Source organism: Epinephelus fuscoguttatus, linkage group LG21 (genome assembly GCF_011397635.1).
Source record: "Epinephelus fuscoguttatus linkage group LG21, E.fuscoguttatus.final_Chr_v1".
NCBI classification, from domain to species: Eukaryota; Metazoa; Chordata; class Actinopteri; order Perciformes; family Serranidae; genus Epinephelus; species Epinephelus fuscoguttatus.
Window position 1 is genome coordinate 7104512 of NC_064772.1, and position 22601 is coordinate 7127112.

Here is a 22601-nt window from a genome sequence, read left to right on the forward strand (position 1 = left end):
TAGTTTTCAACTTAGATGTTGGTTATACTAAAATGTTTAAGTTCTAGTGTGTAGGATTAAGGGGGATATATTGGCAGAAATGGAATATAAGAAATGTGTTTTCTTTTCTGTATAATCACCTGAAAATAAGAATCATTTTGTTTCTGTTACCTTAGAATGAGTCGTTCATATGTACATAAGTGTACACTTGGTGCATGTATAGGTCCTGTTTGTGCATGTGTGTGTTCGGACCTGTGTGTAATTGACAACAAGAGTGAAAAAATTGAATTTCACCTCTGGGTTTAATAAAGTATATTAAAAAAAATAAATTAATTAAAACAAAAATAAGGAGTGAGTCTATGGAGTCTGCTTTGTTGCACCACCATGTTTCTACAGTAGCCCAGAATGAACAAACCAAACACCCTCTCCAGATAGGGACATTCACATTTTCGCATCAGCCACAGTAGTTGATGAGGTGGGTGAACTACAAGGTAAATGGGTAGGTTACAGAGGAGGAAGTGCGTATACTTCCCTATATATTCCAATGGCTTTTTGGCTGATAGGTGGGTATACTTAAACAGTCAGAAAAAGAGGTGGGTATGCCCCGTATACCTGCAAGTATCTGCTTTGGTCAAGTTGGTTAGCAGCTCCTTTGCAATGAGTAGCATCAGAAAAACACAGATTTTCTAATGTGAAATGGCTTTATTAAGTGTTTTTACTGACTTAAATCACAGGGTCTGTCTGTTTTGAAGAGGAAGAGACCTCTGCAAATTATTCAGCTCCTGGTAAAAACCTCCTGAATAATGAACACTGAAGGATTCTAACCAGGAGAGGTTTCAGCTGGTTGCAATCTGCAATACTCACTGCTTCATGCCACTAAACCCCCCTAAATATTACACACTGTTCATCTAAAGGGGATTTGGGACAACCTAGGATTCTTTGTCATAGTTTTGGCAGTTGGTTTCAATAATATGTTTCTCATTTAATTCCTCAGAACTGATACTGCAGGTCAGAGACAAACAAGTCCTCCATGTTGTAGCTGTTCTTGAGCTTTCTGTCATATCTATCCATAGGAAACAGGATGTGAACAGCAGTTGCTGCTGGTGTCCAGATCACACACTTACTGACTGAGCCGAGACTCAACCCTGAGAGGTTTTGGGGCTCTTAAACAGCATCACACTACTGAAGTGCGAGAGATCGCGCTAAGGCTGCTACAAAGTCCCAGCCTTATACTTCCTTTGTACTTTTACACAGAGCATAACAATGACAACGTATATGTGTTTGCCAATTCATGTTTCTCGCTATGTAAGTTATTCTATGTTCTGTACGGTGACCTTGGGTGTTTTGAAAGGCGCCTTTTAAACAAAATGTATTACCATTATTATTATTATTATCATTAACGACGGCGTCATGCCGCTCCAGTGTGTGATTTTAGACAGCAAGCTGGCATTGCAGAATCAAAAGAGGCATGATGGGTGTGACGTGTAAAACAACAGTGTCAGCCTCTGGTGTGACACATAACATACGTGTAGGCACCGCTTTATGAACAGTTACAAAGGCATTACTATGGCAATAACAAACATTTACCATGCCTCTTTTATGGCAGCTGATCTTGTCCTCTGCCTGAGGTTAAGGAGCTCCTGGACCTCACTGTTTTCCCAATTTGCTGACATTTTTTGGATGCTGTTCTTCTTTGAGTTAGCTGCCAATTATTAGTTTTTAAATCTTGCACAGTGGGTCGCACGCATAACACATCACACCCATGGCACCTATGATCCTGTCCTGCCTGCTGTCCCATTTATACAGACATCTTTTCAGCACTGTTGCTACTCCCAATGCCGGCTTAAAGGCAAGACAACTCGGTCCCCTAATTCCGCGATTGTACTTTTTACACAAAATCGCAAGACAAAATAACGGTGTGAAAGTCCTGCCTTGAAAATGCAGTGTGAAAGGGGCTTGTGTATTCACCTTTGCTTCTCTCAAGTAATCAAACTATAAGTCATTTTAGGCTTTTATACAAGCCAATACTGCTGTCATTTTTCTGCTGCTGATGTGTTCAGACTCAGCTGAAGTACTTACAGTATTTGGAAGAGAAAATTAAGGTAAAATAATTACAGACTTCTTCTGTGATTCATATTTGAGCTACTGCAGTGGTTTTTGTATGCAGCGGATGATTCTAACAGACACTTCGGGGGTTAAGGGCAGAGATGCGACATGCATTTCCACATCGGTGGTTTGGATAATATGACTAAACAGTTGATTTGTTCACAACCTGAACGCTCATGTTCCCAACCTGCTGGACTCTTCTAGAGATGCCGCCACATCCTGACATCTCCGCAGTGAAGCAGAGACCAGAACTGATGGCAAAACTAGACACAAAGACCCAGTTTGGACATAAAAGTTCTCCTTTAGGAGGGCATTAAAATGCACTCTTTTCCCCACCTGAATGAACTGCGTTATGTCTCAATAATGGAAAAGGACATCAGGTAACAAAGACATGACCTCTGTGTGGCTGTCAGGACTCTAACAGCTTTTAATGCTGTCTCTGACCCAAGCTATCAGAGGAATATAACCTCAGACATTTCAGAGTCTGTCAGTGTGGAGGATGAGGACTTCGGCTCTAATGCGAGACACAGTGAGAGGAGGAGGAGGAGGTAAATAAGGAAGGTGAAGACACGTCAAGCTACTCGAGGAGAAGATCAGAGGAGATCATTTTGGGATGAGAAACAGGAAGTGTATGCTTGCGACAGGCTTTGCGTCACGCTGAAATGTTTCCCCCCAGCTCTCTCTGCTCTGTCCTGGGTGACCTAATTTCTAGTTGTCATGCCACAGAGGGAAGAGAGCAAGGATTCTCATTTTTACAAGAACATGCACATCACTTCTGATCCTTCTGTCTGTCTGTCTAACTGTATCTGTCCCTCAGTGTGTGTGTGTGTGTGTGTGTGTGTGTGTGTGTGTGTGTGCATGTGTGTCTGTTTCTGTAAATCACACACAGACATGCAGTCCCACCCGGTCGATCAAGTCCAGACTTGAGTGTTGCTCTGCAGGTACGACTGTGTTGCGTAAGCAGCAGGCAAAAGGAGGAGAGAAGAAAGAGGAGCTGTGCAGAATAACACACACACACACACACACGTGCAGTGTGTAGTTCATCTTCAGCTGAGCAGTTAAATCCAGATAATAAATCAGGTTTAAATTCTGAATGTAACATCACTGTGTCACCCAGCTTCATCCCTCACACGCTCACACACACATTCCTACACTGTCTCCTTCTGCACACCTCTTCTACTCGCGTGCGCGCACGTGCACGCGCACAGACTCACAAACAGCCACTGCGATGCAATGCTGCTGTCGCCACAACATCACGAAATGGCGGAACTCGCTCTTGTTGCGGTTATCATTGCTATTATTCACGGTGTGTGTGTGTGTGTGAGTGAGTGAGTGTGTGCGTGCGTGTGTGTGTGTGTGTGTGTGTGTGTGTGTGTGAGAGAGAGAGAGAGAGAGAGAGAGTGTACAGCCTATGTGTGAGAGAGCGTGCATTCGTGCGTACATCTGTAGCCTCTGAATGTGTGTGTGTCTATGTGTGTGTGCTGTGAATCTGTCAGTGAGCAGGCAGCTTAACATCTGCCCCACATAGTACAGACAGAGCGGCCTCTATTATGCTGTCTGACGCACGCGCGCGACGGTGGGTGCACGCGCGTAACAGCAGCAGCAGCAGCAGCTCAGGGCCTCATTACATCACGTCCCAATTGTTAAGAAAAAAACATCAACAACAAACAACAACAGGAGTGTCGGTGGGAGGCCACATGATCCCACATTTTGTTATGCGACCTGATTTCCTCAATCACTGGCCGCCGTGTGCGAGCACAACAGCCCCCCCCACACACACACATACATATATACATACATACACAGGCTACATGCACGCGCACGCACACCACCAGGCAGCAAAACCAGAGGAAAGCGCAGGGAGACGCATCCTTGCGCGGTGCCTGGAGATGAGGGAGTGGGTGAGGATGAAGAGGAGAGGGGAGGGAAGACGGGAAGAGGGGGGTGGACAGGTGCTTAACAGACTCACACGCACGCGCACACATAGACACATACACCAGATGCACGTGCACACACAGGGAGAGACATTTACCCGTAGTGCAGACAGGTCTATCTCGTCCAGACTCCGCGCAGGGGAGTCGCTCGCCATGGTTCTCTCGGTAGATACGGGACTCAAGATGGAAGCTTCCTCAACGACCATCGACCGAGAGGTGCAGAGCGGCGGCGATGAACACACACAAACACTCCTCTAAAATAAATAAATCCCCCCACCCACCCCCAAAAAAATCCCCGAAAATCCACGCGCAGGTGATGCTTTCCCGAGAAGAGAAATGACCGCTCCAGGAGGGAGAGAAGACGGAGGGAGCAGCGCAGGAGGGGAGACGATGTGCGCGGTGCTCCAGGTGCTACATGCTGCTCGGCGCGGTCAATCCGGTGCTACATACCTCCACCTCGACACCCAAGCTGGACCGGACAGGAGAGGACTGGGGGTGACACACGCGCACGCGCACAGAAATGGAGCGAGAAAGACAAGAGACCGCGACGGCAGGAGCGCACAGCAGCCGAGGCGCACGGAGAGCGAGCACACTCCGTCCGTCGGTCCGTCCGTCTGTGTGGCGGAACAGCAGCGCGCTTCCCGGGAGTGGCCTGCGAGGAGGCTGCGCTACAGACAGAGACGCCCACAATGTCACACACACACACACACACACACACACACACACACACACACACACACACACAGGAGAAAGATGTTCATTTACACAGCTGTCTGTTCCTGTATGGCAGCTTATTAAGGACAAAACTAAGTGGTGATCGATCAAAAGCCTGAACTGCAGGGCACAGTCACACACATTGAATTAAATGTAACCCATTACATAGAACGTATGTAATAATATTACATGGAAAATTGTCATGTAGGCCTAATTAAAATACTTAAAGCCAACGTTTCTGTTATACATGTATGTGTCCTTTGCCAAGGTCTGAATTGATCACATTTCACCCATAAAACTTTTATTTGGACCGTACATTACAGATTTAAAGATCTCTGTAGCATCAAAAGGTTTTACATTTAACTAGTCAAAGTCGTTGACAAAAAGCTATCAGTTGTGATACGGTGCTGTTGAGGTTGGTTAGCAGCCTCAGACGCAACCTGCCACCGTGCTCTTGAAAGTTGGCACAGAAAAGGCACAAGGTTAGCGCTCAGCGTCTGACTTTGTGTTTTCCAGGTGGCTAAAGATACAGTATGTGTGCAGCCCCTTAAAGTCATTTTTCTTATAATAATAATAATAATAATAATAATAATAATGATTACTAGTCCATAGCCATTGGTAGCTTTGTCACCTTCTACCTATGTCAGTCCTCAATGCCTATGTGTAGTTTCACATAGATTGACCACGTCAGTGAGTAGAAAAACGTGGGACAGACAGAATGACTGACTGACAGAATGACACACTGACAGTTTCCGTGATTATGTACAGCATACCATACCATGACTTAGTCATACCAAACATTAGAAAACACCAACCTTGGTCCACAGGGGGAGCCACAGCGATCGGTCCATTTAAGCCATTTCGAAGCATTTTTCTGTTGTTATAGCGCCACCCAGTTGCCAATTAGAGTTAAATTTCTCCAGTCACCTTGAGGCGTCCTGTTCTACATATCTACCAAGTTTAGTAAAAATCCATATGGCGGTTAGGCCTAGATAAGAAATGAGCTCTCTAGCGCCCCCATTTTGTTTGATGAGGTCAATAATAGAGGAGTCCCCTCAGATTATGTGTGGTTATATGCCTACAAAGTTGCGTGGTGATGGGTGAAACCCTTGAGATGTTACACACCTTTATGTGATGAGCCACGCCCTCCGCAATATTCATTGCCTTATAGAAGCTCAGTTTTAGTAAGTTTTCCAACTTTTGTCAAGAGGGAACTTTAGATATTGGTCCCTAGATTATGTTCACCGAGTTTCATGCAGATCGCTCAAACTTCCTAGGAAGAGATCCATTTTAAGTGTTTTTCAAAAAATTCAAAATGGCGGAAAATCTATATAAGCGCAAATTATGGGTTCTTGAGGCAAATGTGTTCCTCATGAGGAGAGGCATCTCTGTGCAAAGTTTCATGTCTCTACGACATACGGGGCATGAGATATGCCCATTCAAAGTTTGACATTTCAATCGGTTGCTATAGCGCCCCCTTTGGCCAATTGATGTAATATTGCTTCATTGGCATCCTCCCATGACCCTCTACCACTGTGCCAAATTTCACATGGATTGACCAAGTCAGTGAGGAGAAAAACATGGAACACACACACACACACACACACACACACACACAGAGTTTTCGTCATTATATAGTAAGATAATAAACTCTATTGATATAGCAGGGGGCAACCACCCTGCCCCCATGGCACATTTCCATGTTTCATTTTTGTCTTAATGTCACATCAGAGAGAACTTTAATTGGTAATGTTAGTGCCCTCTGATCAGTCCACCTCCTGTCTGTGCCTCTAATGTACTCCATTAACAGAGATAAGCATCTGATTCTCCGAAAAATGTATAACCAGCAACCTTTGAAACAGAGAGAAGGTTGTTTAACAAAACTTCCTGCTGGTCTGGAGGTGTTTCCAGAATCCTTAAAGACTCTTCCAATCAACTGGATGAAACAATCTTCCATCTGCTGTACAATAAAAAGTATATGTTTCTATTTTGTTATCCAGACAACTGGAAATGCCATTAGTTTTTGCTATTTTTGTAAAACACAAAAAGAAGTTATTTTGTATAAAAGTATCAAAGACTGAAGAAGTTTCCTCTAATTTATTACAATTAATAGATGCAATACTGGTCCTTTTGTACTTCTGTCTTTGTAACTATACGAGATTTCTGTGTCTATACTGCGGAGAGGAGTAGGAGATGTGGCACTTGGGCATCAGCCTGTTTACACCTGGTATTAACATGCACCTTGGGTGATCCAATCACAAATCGACAGCGCTAAAGAGTCTAAACAACCACCAAGACATTCTGAGCCTGTTTATTCCTGGTTTTAACATGTGTTTCAGTAAGCCAAACACAAGTGGATAGCTGAAACGCATCAATTTTCACAGATGTGTCTGTTATGCGTCCCCAGCTGACCACATGTGTTCAGATTTTGTTACTGATTTTGTTACCACACTTTGCTAGCTGCTCTGTAATATGCTTGGTAGTGACGTTATTGGTTGTGTCAGAACATCTGAAGATCTGACAATACCATTGTCAGTAAACATGTCTTCTTCCACAGAGCAAAACGATGGATGGTCACATAACATAAAATGGGTAAGTCATAAAGCCTAAGTGCACTGTCACCAAAACAATCACCATGTTGTGCATGGATGACGTTGTCCTTGTCAGGGACACATCAGGGTGCATTAGTGTTTAGACTACCAAAGATATGTGCTCAAATTCATTTCAGACACCTCAGCAAGTGGTTTGAGTGATCGGACTACAATGCATCATGGTGGTCATTTACATGTGTATTTAGCGCTGTCCACTTGTGAACGGATTACGCAAAATGCATGTTACAGTAATACCAGGTCTAAACAGGCTCACTGGGAGACAATCACTCAGACCATTTGCCAAGGTGGTCCCCAACAAGCTATGTTATCAGTGCAGGACATGGTGGTTGTTTTAGTAACAGCTTGCTAGCGCTCTATAACTTATCCATTTTACGATGAGTTGGAGGAAGTGTTGCTTGACCATCTATCATTTTGCCCTGTGGAAGGAAATGTGTATGCTGATAGCAATACCTCCAGCTGTACCAGCACAACTGCTATCATGACTAGCAAGGGTGTGGACCTAACTGTGTGTAAGGCCCTTTGACCTTCTCACAAAAGTGTCGTAAGTAGTAATGAAAACTGAACGCAGGTGGTCAGCTGGAGATGCATTATAGACATAGGAGTGAACAGTGATGTGTCTCAGCTGTCCACTTGTGCACAGATCACTAGAATGCATGTAAATACCAGAGCTATGTCAGCCCTTACAATATGCAGCAAAACTTTTTAATTAAACAGAACAGTGGTGTGTTGTTGAACACCCTGTTGTGTTACGCAGTCTTTGAATACGGTGGGGTTTAATTAGGCCAATATTGAATTGGCTTTATTGGTGTATGTAACATGTGTTTACATTGCCAAAGTAAGTGTGAAATAAAACTAAAAACTGTATGTACAATGAGTTAAGATTTACTGGATTTTGGTTTATACAGTATACAAGAGGCTGCTAATTGGGGAACACCTCTGACACATTCAACAAATGAGAGAAAATGTACCTCAAAGCCTATTGCTCACCATTTCACACCATTTCAAGGAAACATGTCCTTCAACCTGGAAACCAGAGCAGAACAGTGCACACTGTGTAAACAGGTTTTATGGCACCTCCCACCTGTGGATCCATTATCTAATAGATTTGAAATTATCCAAATTCCATTGCACACCTGTTCTAGGTTGACTATATATGTGTTTGCCTTTTGTCTTTGTCCATTTTGACAGACTTTTGAGTCTGTTTGCACAATCAAAGGCTGCAAATGAATCTGTGTGCTCCAGTTCCTTTCTTTTCCATGGAATACAGTTAAATTTGGGTTAATGTTGTACACGTTGAGCATGGAGATATGTCATTTCCATCTTTATTTAGGAAAAACAGGTACAATTTTCTGTGATGAAAACATTTTTTTTATCATGCAGCAGTTTGAATATTTAAAGAAGGTTCGAAGAATCTTTGAGGATTCTCCAAATACTTTCAGAACAGCAATCAGTGTTGCTTAGATATGTTCTGGGTTTTTCAAATATCACCAGGTATTTATTTTCTGAAAAATCTACTGATTTGATGTGTGACTTAGATCAGCCCAAATTCCCTTTACATGAATCCAATCCACAGTCAAGAACTGTACCCATGTTTTAACCTTTCTACAATAACTCCAGCCCTTTGCTGTGGAAATAATGGAAGGAACTCGAGGGACAGGAGTCTCCACTCCACTGGGAAACTACCTGCAAGCAAAGCCAGCTCTCCAGTTAATTCAAGAGTTATATAAATCACTGAGTCAGTCTGCATGTGGAGGTTTCAGAGCGTGCAGGGACAGATCTGTGAACACATGCTTGAAAGCACAGTCCTGATTTCACACGCCCTGCTGTCACTGCTCTCTACAGCTGCAGACAGATTCTCAGCATCTGACAATATTGGAGCTTCTGACTCACCTGCAGGACACACCCATTATCTCCTTTTAGGATCGCATCTGCGACCACACACTGAAATCTGCAGACAAATAAACAAATGAATAAACAAATGCTGGCGGTAACTGTACATAGAAGAAAACCAAAAAACCAAATATTGCATATTACATTTAGTTTATTACATTTATTAGTCAGAGACCATGGATTAAACATTCCTTTCACACAAGGAGAAAAGATGTATTGCCCCAGATTCATCTATTAGCTAATTTCCGTCTGCAGTCTCTGTATGCAAGTAAGCAACACTGCACAGCAGAAGTCCTGATACATAACAAATGAACACCAAAACAGAGAGCAAAATGTAATTAGACATAAAGCGCAATAACACTAAATTGTATGTTTTAGGCTGTGAACAGCAATTAATATGAAGTGTGTTAATCCTTTTCATGTGTCTGGATGAGGTCATGTGTCTCTTTGTACAGTCATTTTCAGGAACACACACCACAGTCAGTGAGGTCATGCCAAGACAGGTATTTTTTCACAGACACACCCAAAATCACTTCTTGACCTTCTGAAGCCTAAAAAATTATCACTAAGTTATATTAAAGGCAAATTACAACATTTTTTTTAACCTTGTCATCCCTTTTGCCCACACTTTTTGTGTCTAAGTGACTAAATTGGTCCAGTGTTGAGAGACATGGTTGCAGCCGGCAGTGACGAAACAGGCTGCAATGTAACCACTCGGAGCAATTATGCAACATTAACTCACGTCCAATTAAAGGCTTTGTCTTTGTCACTGACAGGCAAAATAAAACGCTCAAAGACTGTCTTGATTCGTATTGCCACTGTTCCAACAATCATCAGCTTAGATTTGGTTGAAATAAACCCTCAATTCACCCAGTAAGATGTGAAAATATGCTGGCAGTCATACAGTTACAATAACAATGTGAGCCTGTCAGTGATGAAAACAAATGCTTTTAGTAAACATTTGCATTGACAGTGCGAACATGCCTCAAGTGGTTACAATGCAGTCTGTTTCATCTCACTAAGTTTCAAAAACTGTTGTTCCCATTAGTCACATAGACAAAAAAAACACGGGGAAATAAGGTACAGGCTGATAAATCAAAAATAAGTTACCCTTCAGGTCTTATCTGACACAATCTTCACCCAAAACCCTGGCCTGTGTGTCACACTGGGGATTTAGATCATTCATATGCGAGAAATCTTGCATGATGATGAGATTAGATTGAATCAAAAGATAAAAGTGACATGAGAGAGTTGCACAGATATACAGCGATCAGTCACAGTATTAAAACCACTGATAAGTAAAGTGAATAACATTTTTGAGTCATTACAAAGTGGTGTTCTGATGGGAAACCTTGGGCCTTGGCATTCATGTGGATGCCATTTGACATGCACCACCCACCCAAACACCAGTGCGGACCAAGTACTGCACTAGTACTAGTACTAGTACCAAGTACTAATGGCAGAGATGAAGTTATTCTACAGCAAACTGGGAAAAACATTTCTTTCTGGAGCTGGCTTTGTGCACTTCAACATTGTCATGTTAAAAAAGGAAGGAGACAAACGCAAAACTGCTGACACAAAATTGGAAGAACACTCCAGTGTAAAACATAATTGTATGCTGTAGCATAAAGGCTTACCTTGATTAAACCTAAGGAGTCTAGAACAAACCAGTAAAAACAGACCCCGACTAAAATTACACCAAAGGATAAGAACAGGGATGTCCATATACTTTTGGCACTGTCAGGTTTAGACAGTGTTTTTGTGATGCCATCCTGTGGCACAAATGAGAACTGCAGGAAGGAGGAATTTGGGACAATGGAGGTTTTCTGAGGACAAACCTGTTTTCATTTGCATCAGTGACATGTTTTTCATTTCAGTGACAACGTGATAAAAAACGAGATCTTTGCAAAGAGTGACAGAGACAACAGACAGAAATATACTCAGTGATTACAGAAGATGGAAGGAAGGGTGATGGCAGTTAGAGGTGTTATGAAGATGCAGACAGATCAGACAGATCAAATGTGTTTAATTTACAGAAATATTCCTTTGGGGACTTTTATCTTGTTCTGGGTTCAAAGCATTTGCAGTTGCACTTTTGCACAGAGATAGTGAATATGTAAAAGATGATTTTTATTATGTGTGTTTCTGTGCTTCAGCAGAACACTCACATCCAGTTTATTTGTTGTGCAGTGGTTTGAGCTGATGCCTTACAATAAGGACACTGCTTATTCTGCAGAAAATATCAAAATAAATGGAATAAAAAATTTCATTACTCTTGAGTGTTAATGTATTTTTAGGTTTGTTTGTGCTGTCCCTTATTTCTGTATTTCTTTCTTTTTGGATGAATGGTCATATTATTTTTTCTTGTGTGTGTGTGTGTGTGTGTGTGTGTGTGTGTGTGTGTGTGTGTGTGTTTGAGTTTTTTCTTATCCACTGTAAGGGTCCAAGGACAGAGGGATGTCAGATGTTGTAATTATGATTTGTGCTGTGATTTGTGTTATTGGGCTCTATAAATAAAAATGAATAAATCTGAATTGAATTGAATTGAATATGCCTGGTGTTTAAACTTTATCTTGAAATTATTGTCATTTATTATTACTATTTATTATTTCATATTACAGTTAATTCTGAAAATTATACAACATAAATCACTTTTAAAAAGAAAACTTTACTGTTGTCTTAATTTACTGAGTAAGATGTTTATTGTTTTACCTTTATTTTATCTTATTATTTTATTTAGTTTTTTTCATGGCTCAATTAATTTATTGAGTCTTTTTTTTCTTTTTTCAGGGGCATTTCTGCTTTATTTGACAGAGATAGGCAGGAAATATGTGGGAGAGAGGGGATCACATGCAACAATGGACCCAAGCCGGATTGAGCCTACAGTGTTGTGGTAAAGACTTGGCAACCCCAGCAGGGCCAAACCAAGGATCTCACCAAAGCATCCATTCAGTAGTAGTGACAGGTGGTGTATACAAAGGGCAGCTACCAGGGTGTCCCAGTCTTCAGAGTCTCAAATATATAGTTCAACATAACAAAACAAAATATCACAGGGCTGACTAACCTAAGAATTAGCCTGAGAGTCATCACATTTAAATATACAGAGTCTAAAAATACTGCAAACAACCTAAAATTGTGCTCTAGATTATGCTGTTGAAACAGAAAATTCTGAAAGACACAAAGTGCAGATGTCAAGTCGCATGCACAGTTACAAGGTAGGTTTTAGTCACACACGGTTCGCAAGGTTTATCACATTTATGATTCATTCAAATTTCGAGTGCACAAGATATTTTGTACCTACATTTAGCCAAAGTCCTGATTAACACGTTCTGATGACACAAGTATTAACAGTGGTCAAAGAAGTACTCAGATCTCCTATCTAAGTAAAAGTAGCATTATCACATGTAGAAATACTCTGCTGCAAGTAGTGTTCATATTTTTGTTTCAGAAAAAGAACAGTATTGGCATAAAAAATGTACAAAAAGTACCAAAAAATAACTGTACTCATTATTTTAGAATAATGTATATTATTGGATTATAATCACTGATGCATTAATGTTTTCATCACTTTGGTGTTGCTGCTGGTAAAGGAGGAGCTAACTTTAATTAGTTTATATACTGCTGAGTAGCTTATGAATTTTCAATTTTTATGAAAGTCTTATCCTCACATATAATATTACATCAAAATATTTTTGTTGATTTAGATGTTGAATATTAATCTGCAAAGGAACAAGTAAATGAAGGTATCAAATAATGTAGGCGTAAAAAGTATAATATTTGCCTCTGAATTATAGTGGAGTAGAAGTGTCAAGTAACAGAAGATGGAAAAATATAAGTACCTCAAAACTGTAGTTCAGTACAGTACTTGAGTAAACATGCATTTCTTCACTACATTTTAAGTGACAAATTAAAGTTAAAGCCATAAAGCCCCTAATGAAGACCAGATCGTTTTTTAATGACTCATTATCACATCATTTATTTTATTCCATCATTTCACAAAAAGCGACACATGAATAACATGGTACTGCAGATCTTAAGGGGTCGCCACAAGAAAACAACAGTCTGTGCAAATAGTGCATTTTCATAGAGACACAGTGATTTAAAGCCAGACAGAGAAAAGACAGGACAGATTAGTGTTTCTCAACCTTGACAGGTCAGGTGTGAGGAAAATGAGCCAACTGCTGAAGATTTCAAGCTGCATTTAAACCTGGTATGAATTCATGTGCACTTTATGTCTGTGGTCCCAATCAATAACAATACCTACATCCACATTTGTGGTTTAAATGCCATTTTTGTGGATACACAGAAAATATTTCCATCCAAGTCAACATCTTTGCTGATGATGTTATCCTATTTCTGAAGGGTGAAATCAGTTTTTATTGTCTTTACACTTTCCGTTTTAGATGTAAACATGCCGGTATTGCACAGACCACCAAAAGTAAAACATCTGCTTTGCCTTTCAGATTACTTGGCTTAATTAGGGGGGTAGCTAAAAGTATTCCTGATATTTCAAAATCTGAATTCATCACAAAGACTAGAAGCATGCACCGGAGCAGGAGGTAGAAACACAGGGAGGTAGAGAGGAAGATGAAAAAGAAGAGCACATTTAAGGTCCCATTTTCCATAAATATTATCTGTGGAGAAGCTTCAGGTTGTTGACAGGCACGCTGTTTAGCATCAATATTGTCCATGGCTTTAAAGGCAACCATACAGCTTGCAGGGTTCATGCTTTTTGTCATGTTGTTTAACGGCAACATGCTGTTGTCATGCTGTCAGCTGCACAAATCATTTCATGTTTTACAGCACAAAACACTATCATGCAGATTACTAACAGACCAACGATGAAGACACTGAGGAATACTGACGCTGCGTTCCAGAAATGTCGGAAAATTGGAAACCTAAAGATGACTGCATTTGAATTTCAAGAAGGGAGTACAGCCACAAGGTTTCCAAAAGAGATTCTGTTGATCTGACTTCAACATGGAGTTTACAATGTTAAGGCTGCCACACCATTGTTTCTAACTTAATGAATTTTTTTTTAAACTTAATTATTTAAAAAAAAACCTTAGAACTGCACTACTCAAGATCTTAAACATGCAACAACAGATTTTTTTGGCCACTTGGGGGCAGCAGAACAAAGGTGCTAAAGGTGAAATAGCATTTGCACATACAGCTGCCGAAACTTTATCTAACAAATTCTTATCACCTGTTTATATAAAATTTGTCTGCTGCTGAAAATAATACCTGCAAAATGACCATCTGAATATTAATTACTCACTGCATGTTATGCCCAAAAAAAATGTTTTTCTCACATGCCGCCACGAAGAACGAACAATCCAAAACTGCTAAAACATTATGTTTAAAACACACCAGTACAGTCTGATACACAGCAAAGTAGCATGCTCACGGCACATTACTCATAGGCCTAAGTGTTTTATTTTGTAACATTTTAGCTAAAATGCATTGGTTGGGAAGCCTGGATTTTATTGCATGAGTTGTGTGAGAATTTGTAAATTGATGTTTTGATAAAGGTTTGTTGTTGTTAAATGCAGAATTAAACCGGAATTCAGGGTACCACATGGTGAATAATTGATATTCAAATGGTCATTTTGTAGGTGAAGTATTCTAGTAAGAATTCTTACATTGACATTGAATGAAACGCAGCATTGTAATAAGTTTATCATGCACGAATCTGTGGGTTATGTAAAAAAGAACAATAACAGTTAATTCCAGTCTGTAATTTCCTGACGGTACTGAAAAGGATAATTACTTGTTGATATTTTCAATTATTAATGCAAAGTAGCTACAAGTGTCACTTATTCTTTCAGTCAATGCACAGCAGTTCAGCTGAACATGCAAAGAGGAAATTTGTCTACAGGAAAAAAATATAAATAGAGAATAAAGTTCCCAATTATAAATGATCCCATTTTCTCTATAATGTAATTAGTACCAAATTACAGAAGTCTTTCCAGAAAACTTTGCTATTAGGAAATTACAGTCCAGTAACATAAAGCATAACCAAAGGAACTACAAAGACCAGATCAGAGCATAAAAACAGGTCACTTAAGGCTTAATGTACACAGTATGAGGAATGTAAATGAATGTATGTACAGGCTACAGTCTGTCATTTTTGGCACTTGTGATTTCCTGTTTGACATAAATATTAAATGCAGGGCAATATGAGACAAAATGGCTGTAGAGGTGTGACAGCGCCACGCAGCTCTTCATCCTCTTTTCTGCACCACCATCTTCTTCATTAAAAAGTCTCTTATTTTAGTGCCCTTTCATACTCTCAACACAGAAGAGTCAGAGCTGCGTTCGCTGGCCCTGGACATTGCATAGTGTTAGAGAATGAAGCCGTTTTTTTTAGGAGATTACAGAGTAATAGCTTGGTGGTGGTGAGGGGGCAGGAAGAGGCGTGTCAGGCCTCAGAGTCGATCACTTCTATTTTTTCCGTTTCTTCTTCTTCTTCTTCTATATTCTGTAAACATGAGGCCTGGATTGTCAGGCACTGCAGAGTGCAACGCTCTGTCTGCTGGTCCACTTCTTTCCATGTTTGCATGTACATGTGTGTGTCTGTATGTGTTGCATATCAGCTCTTAGAGTCTCCTTGTTTTTCTGATGACGTTGTGTCTGTGTGTTAAGTGTGATGTTATTTGTGTGCATTAAGTCGCACTGCTGGTACAGAGGCTTTGTTCACAACCACAGCTGATGCCATTTTGGGGGTCATTTTGGCTGCAAATGCTGTAAATTCAGGCAGTAAACAGAACAGTGAACAGTCTCTTATTCTCCTCTCCTAAATAATGAGAACATTTTAATCTCTGGATACAGTTTTACTGTGGGGGGCTGAAAGCCGGAGTCGAGCCCCGGCCGCTGAAGCACCTCTATGTGTGGGGTGCGTGCTCTAACCACTAAGCCACCGATGCCCAGCTTATACATTTCTTAAAACTTGAGTTTTATTTTTGAATCTCCACGATGCATGTGGACACTAAAAAAAGAGGTCTGAGTAAGAAAACATGAGCAGCCAGACGATCAGACAAACTATAGACGAAACCAGATTATCCAGTTTACCTGAAACCACTATTTGAGCAGTTAAACTGAGAGCGAGCACACCTCAAGTATTGATAATAATCTGCCAGCCCTCAGGAAAACTACACACAACTACAGATCAAAGTCTGTCTGTAAACAGTGCTGGATGTTAAAAACAGACCGTCTGGGTGATCATTTTACCTGGCACCTTTGTTTTCTTCTCAAAGTACATTTAAATAACCTGGAGGTTTGTTTACAATCCGTTTACTCCTATTTGTTGCCCTGTCAAAATATGCTGCCCCCAACCCTTCAGTACAATGTTATCTAACTGAAAGAACCAAAAAATGTAGTTTTCCTTTAACAATCCAGTACATCAGGTGTTTTCAGGCATTTCTGTTTTGTGGATAATTTTCATATTACAACCAGAATAAAAGTAAGGCTCTGAGTAGGTCAGACATTTGCATATTATAGCCATATGTTGGGATTTTATCCAGCCCAGTCGCTGGAAGAAAATGTTTTCTGCAAACCACGAATAATATATTTGCACATTTCATACATATCATGTTAATATTTCTAAAGTAATGTAGTGTATGAACTGACTTTGTTATCACGAGATGGAAGGGACGGTGGATGGTGTGACACCTAGGCGAGACGCCTGCCAAGCTGCAGACCACTGTTCTAGACCAACAAACAACAACACTACTTATGTTTCTGTGAGTCATTTTTGTGTTTCCAGCGGCTTTCTAGCCACCGAACTCATGTGTTTTGTAGCGATCTGTTGCTGTGTTTCCAGCAGCAGTAGTGGCACAAAAAGTGGATGTTTTTACCAAGACATTGCTGTGTTTCCAGCCAGGATAGTGCCACGTAAACAAGATATTTTAAGCCAAAACATGATTTTTTTTTTTTTTACTAACTATAGCCAAGTGGTTTTGTGCCTTTACCCAACCATACGTTAACCACAGTGACATTGGAAAGTAGAGTGTCCGCCTATCCACTACATAATAATGCACACATGTAATGTATCCGTGGTTTGCAGGAAGATATGTTGCCAACATTTTTCTCACGTCTTTTAACCTCTCAAAGTTTTTGTTTTTATAGATCAAACCAGTATAATGTTGTTGTGGGCGAGACAGACTGATGCGGAAAGATGCAGCACAGAGAGACTGCACCGAGTTCAAGGTTATAACTACACAAACATCCTAATAAGATTATTATAAATCAGCATTTTTTTTTCAAAATCACATTGTTTCCTCGCATGTTCGATAACAGTCCACAGACCAGGGGTTGGGAACCACTGTCGCACAAAGCAAGAGAAAACCAATTGCCTGGGAGGCTCGAAGACCTGTGACTACAAGCCACAAGAAAGTTATTATCAGTTACTGTTGTTAGTTATTTTTGTAACTGTAAAAAACACTAAAACAGCCATGATTTTAAAAAGGCTGCTCAGCTGTTTTCAGCCACCATGACCTCCAATCTGGCACCAGAGTCAGCCTTGTGAGCCTTCCATATGCTGTGTGTGAACACATGAATGCACAGGTAAGTCCCTCTGTCTCAAGTCCAGACCTCCATGGGCACCATGGCCTCCTTGGAGCCAATGGGAGGAAGCAGGTTCTGCTCGCACAGGAACTGAAGAGGAAACTGGACCAGAAAGCCACGGATCTTCTTCAGTTCCTCGTGAGCCCGAGCTGGGTCCTCCTTGTCCAGGCCTGATTTGGCCAGGTAGCCCTCAAGCTCCAGGATGTTACGGACGTCACTGGACGGCAGACAACGGAAAACCTAAAGGAAAGAGGGCAGATGAGTCAGAAAGAGAACTGGGATTTGGTATCAAGAACTGGTCCTGATTCTGTTGACAAATTCCTGATGACACATTTTTAGTGACAAATTTTCCATTTATGTCACTATTGTGCATGTGTCATTGAACATGTTATTTTGTTGTTGTTGTTGTTGTCATTATTATTAATTATTATCATCATTATTATCATTATTATTATTATCATAGTCATAGGTGTAGATTTTGAGGTGGACATAGGGGACATGTCCCCCTCAATATTAAGAATATTTGCATTTGTCCCCTCTCAATAAAAAGAGGGTGAATTTTGACAAAATTTAAGATATTTACACCACAAATTGATGCAGAAAAAGCACAAAAAGGTGCATAAGCATTCACGAGAATGTGGAAAATTAAAGGGATACGTCACCAATTTTCAACCAGCTTTTACTACGCCTGCCTCAAGAATTGTCCCTGGGGGATAAACAAAGTTTTTGTAATTGAAATGAATCATTACAATGTGGGGAATATGTGTTAATGAACTGTGGTAAACTTCCCTCCATCTAACCAGTGCCTAGATATTTCTGCTCCCTGCCCAGCAAAACTCCACTGGATGATGCAGATAACGCAAAAAGGGTCATTTGGTGGCGTTTTACTGACTCTCGCTTGGTGCTTCTCAAAGTCAAGGAAGGATCCCTAAAGGCTGAGTTGTAAGGAGACTACATCTTTGAATCCCGCTGAAGGACTGTTCCAATGTCAAGGATCCTTCAAATTCTACAGAGGACCGAGTCCTTCCTTCAGAGGATTTTCAAGGATGCATGTGTGTATCCTCAGTGGGCATTAACTACAGTACCCACAATACTTTGCGCACAATTTGCCGGAATTAAAGGCGGGGACTCATCAGTGATGCACACCTGGGCACTGGCTAGCCTGCTCCAATGTGTGGTCACCAAATGCTAGGAAGGAGTCTTGACTAGTCTCTGTAGAACCAGACTTGAAAGGACCCATCCTACCAAGGAAGCATCCTTGACTTTAAGAAGCACCACCTGGCTGTTGCTTGAACTACAAGCTGTATTTCCGCATTTTTGCATTGCTCACCACCCATGCTGCCACCAAAGACACAAACAGCATAGACGGCTCAGGAGACAAACCCATCTCTCTGTCTCTGTCTCTGTCTCTGTCTCTCTCTCTCAGACTGAAATCTGTTGTAAAATCAGGCAGTGCTGATCAAACATAAACCAAGATTCTGTTACTGTATTGCCTCTTTCTCGCCTAAAATGTTTTTTGAAACATGTTTTAGTGTCCTGTTTAGCTGTAATAGCGAGAGTTTGTAAACAGGAAGTATCTGCCAAACTGTTTCCTGCACAGAGAAAACAGAGGCTGAAAAAACTGAGAACAAATGGTAAAATTAGGCAGCACTGATCAAATATAAACCAGGATTCTGTTACTGCGTTGTTTATTTCTCACCCCAAATGTTTTCAGAAACATGTTTTAGCTTATTATTTAATTTAATATGAGATAGTTTGCTACCAGCTGGCAGCCATTGTGTCAAATGGAAGAGCTTGCATTTTGTCACCTACCAATGGGAGCGTTTATTGGTCTGGTGCAGCACAATGCACTCTGGTAGTTGTAGGCTTTTTACCGTTTGTAAAGACCATCTTTACAGTGATGAAATACTTCTTCAAGTGTTCGATGCTCAAAAACCTCCCCATTTCATATGTGCCTCCTCCCAGTATTGAAACAAAACCTTTGTCCATGATCATAGCTATAAAGTTAATAAAAGCAGGACGGAAATCTTGAAATCCAGCCATGGTAACAGAAGCACAGAGTAGTAGATGTAATATCAGACTGACCTTCTGGTAAATGGTGGCGTTGCGAGCACACGTCGCCATCCAGACCTCCTTGTAGAAGTGGTCACTGACAGGATCTGACACGTCAATGGAGGGGTCTGTGTGAGCGCCCAAAATCGTCCTGAGAGAGAGGGACAGAGAAGAGGAGGAGGAGAAGGGAGAGAGACATGAAGAAACACTAACAGCACCAGAAAGGGAAACGATGAAACATTCCAGGAAACTGCGAGCTGACATATTTGGCAACAAGAAGCAGACATGATGCAATTTTGATGAAATTTACACAGAATAAAGAAGTACAATTAACTCATCTTTCTTACCAACTACAAGACAAAGGAGGTGTCTTTAACATTAAAAAAAACTAACTAAAAAAAAAACTAAAATCAAAAGTGAAGGGACTTTTCATGCCATTACTCATTTCATGACCCCTCAGATTTATCTTCAACCCAATGGAGGGGTCCTAACCCACAGTTTGGAAACCACTGAATTTTAAATCTTGATTTAGAAGCTACTGATTTAAATGTCTTTTATTAAACTAAAGATAAATATCTATCAACAAAAATAAAAGGCATGCTTACTAAAAACAATATATGCAAAAGAAGCATCAATCATCTTTTATTTCATGTTTGAAGTCATTAAACTATTGTTCACACAAATTGAATGTGAAAAGAGAGGCACAGGATAAATACAGAAATGAATAAAGTAAACCAGGATTCAGGATGTGTCAGTACTTGAAGCACTCGAGGCGGAGCTGCAGAGCATATTTTCCGGCTTGATAAGGCTGCCCGTCCATCACTGCCGTCACTGTCTCTGAGTCCTCCACGATCACCGCCACCTCGCTGTCCCTCTTTCCCAGCATGCTCCTGTCGTTGATGTTGGCAGAACCTGCAGCAACACAAAGGAACAATTGATGTCACAGAAATCACCAGCAGATGGTGTTGCAACACCTCATAACAGACTTCATGTTGAAGTTCATACAAAACTCAAAAACATCTTTATACATGAGTATGAGTGGAAAAATACAGGAACAGAGATATTTAGAAAAATAAACATGTTTTCCTCATAAGTAAAATATACTGTCCATAATGAGTCATTGTAAGAGAACTGTTAAACTTTTAAAACATGAACTTATTGCTTCAAAACAGGCCTCCACTTTCAAATTAAGGGCATGAAAGTTAATGATTTTGTTTATATTTCACAGAAATGTTTATCTTAATATCACTGGACAGAATTAAGGAAACACCTTACCTGGCTCATTATTCCTCGAGCAAAAAAGGACACTGGCTACATCTGAAGTTCTACACTAACATGCCGTTTAGTACATTAAAAAGGTACGTGAGATATTTTAGCATGTCTGAAAGCTTATTATGAAACCAACAGTATGCAAATTGCACAATTTCCAAGACGTCTCTGTGTAAACCATTCTCACTCCCCACTTGTCAAATACAGATGCTTGGTCAGTGGCCCTACATGTCAAAATATGACATACCAGGTTCTCTCCAGCATCAATTTTGGATTTTTAGGGATGGCGTGTCCATTTGGGCTCAATGGCTACACTGTGTCTTTTCAAAATAAAATTCTGTTTTTAGGAAATATATAGTTTCTTAGAAAAAGGGCTTAGAAAAAAACACCATGGTTTCACTTGAAATAGCTACATTTATGTCATGTAACACTATGTGACATCATGTAGGTCACTAGCAAGGCAGGCTACACAAACTAGCACATTATGTTGTTATTAAAATAACTTGATTTACTTTCAGTGTCACACGAGACACGAACAGCTGGCTCCTAGGTGAGAGTCCTGAGTTTGTTTGACCCATCCTATGTGGACTTTCTTGCTCTTTATTCTACAGCAGTCGCCCACGGCTTCAAAACATGCCGCCACCCAGTGCAAAAGGGTGCCTTAGTGCATCAGTGTCAGACGCCAAGGGCCACTAAAATTTGTTTTTTTCATTTTTCTCAAATTGCCGGTAGACATGAAGCTGGGACAGTTTACCATGGTTATGCGTCTCCAACGGAAACAGTTTGTGATTTTAACAACTGAGTGCATCCCAAAAAGATAAACACCACTGTATATTTACACCAAAGTATGCTGGAGCAATAGGGGACATATTGGGCATAATATAGTGCATGGTATGCAATTCCAGCTGCAGTGTCTGTCATTTGAATACGAAAAGTTCTAAAACTGATGACTGTTTTTTTTTTTTGTTTGTTTGTTTGTTTGTTTTAAATCCTGCCAAACTCTCAAATGGACGTCAAGGAAAATCTTAGAAAAAATATATAAACTCCTTAAAATTATTTTACTTTAATCTTAAAGATTTTTCTTGTTACAGTGACAGTGTTACCTCTGTAGGCCCGTCAAAATAACTCAAATCAACTAAACAGAAAAAATGGCTCAATGAAATGTAACAAGTTGCGTCAGTGGTCACAAGTAAAAAAGGCTGGGTAATACAGCTTTATCTGGAGCCTCCACTCAGTTCACAAGAGACAACACCTTGAAAGGTTCAGTGCAAGTACAAAAAAACATTTAGAAAAACGGAACCAGCGTGTGGTTGCTTTCATCTGCAGCTCTTCACTTTCCTGTTAGAATATATGGTTTATTTTTAGCATGAGTGGCTGCAGTGGAAACTGAAACCTCACCACAACCCACCACATGGCTCTGATTTGTAACATTTTCAGGCTTTTAAAATCAGAAGTCATTTTTCCTCTCTGACTTCTCCTT

General features: G+C 40.5%; 2 protein-coding genes across 9 annotated transcripts in view; both read right to left on the minus strand.

Moving 5' to 3' along the window:
- Positions 1-4672, minus strand: part of tnikb (TRAF2 and NCK interacting kinase b) — an 86007-nt gene extending 81335 nt beyond the window's left edge. For 3 of the 7 annotated variants that reach the window (XM_049564611.1, XM_049564615.1, XM_049564614.1), the window contains exon 1: positions 4118-4669. In XM_049564611.1, the coding sequence (XP_049420568.1) occupies positions 4118-4225 (108 nt within the window). In that variant the 5' untranslated portion in view covers positions 4226-4669. Of the gene's footprint in view, positions 1-4117 lie in introns of all 7 variants that reach the window. The other 4 variants (XM_049564616.1, XM_049564612.1, XM_049564613.1 and 1 more) reach the window with 3 other exon arrangements.
- A 7356-nt stretch (positions 4673-12028) lies between these two features.
- pld1b (phospholipase D1b) overlaps positions 12029-22601 on the minus strand; it is a 74870-nt gene continuing 64297 nt past the window's right edge. For both annotated transcript variants that reach the window (XM_049565979.1, XM_049565978.1), the window contains exons 24-26: positions 20611-20764; positions 19886-20003; positions 12029-18040 (exon numbers count right to left, since the gene is read on the minus strand). In XM_049565979.1, the coding sequence (XP_049421936.1) occupies positions 17816-18040; positions 19886-20003; positions 20611-20764 (497 nt within the window). In that variant the 3' untranslated portion in view covers positions 12029-17815. The remainder of the gene's footprint in view (positions 18041-19885; positions 20004-20610; positions 20765-22601) is intronic.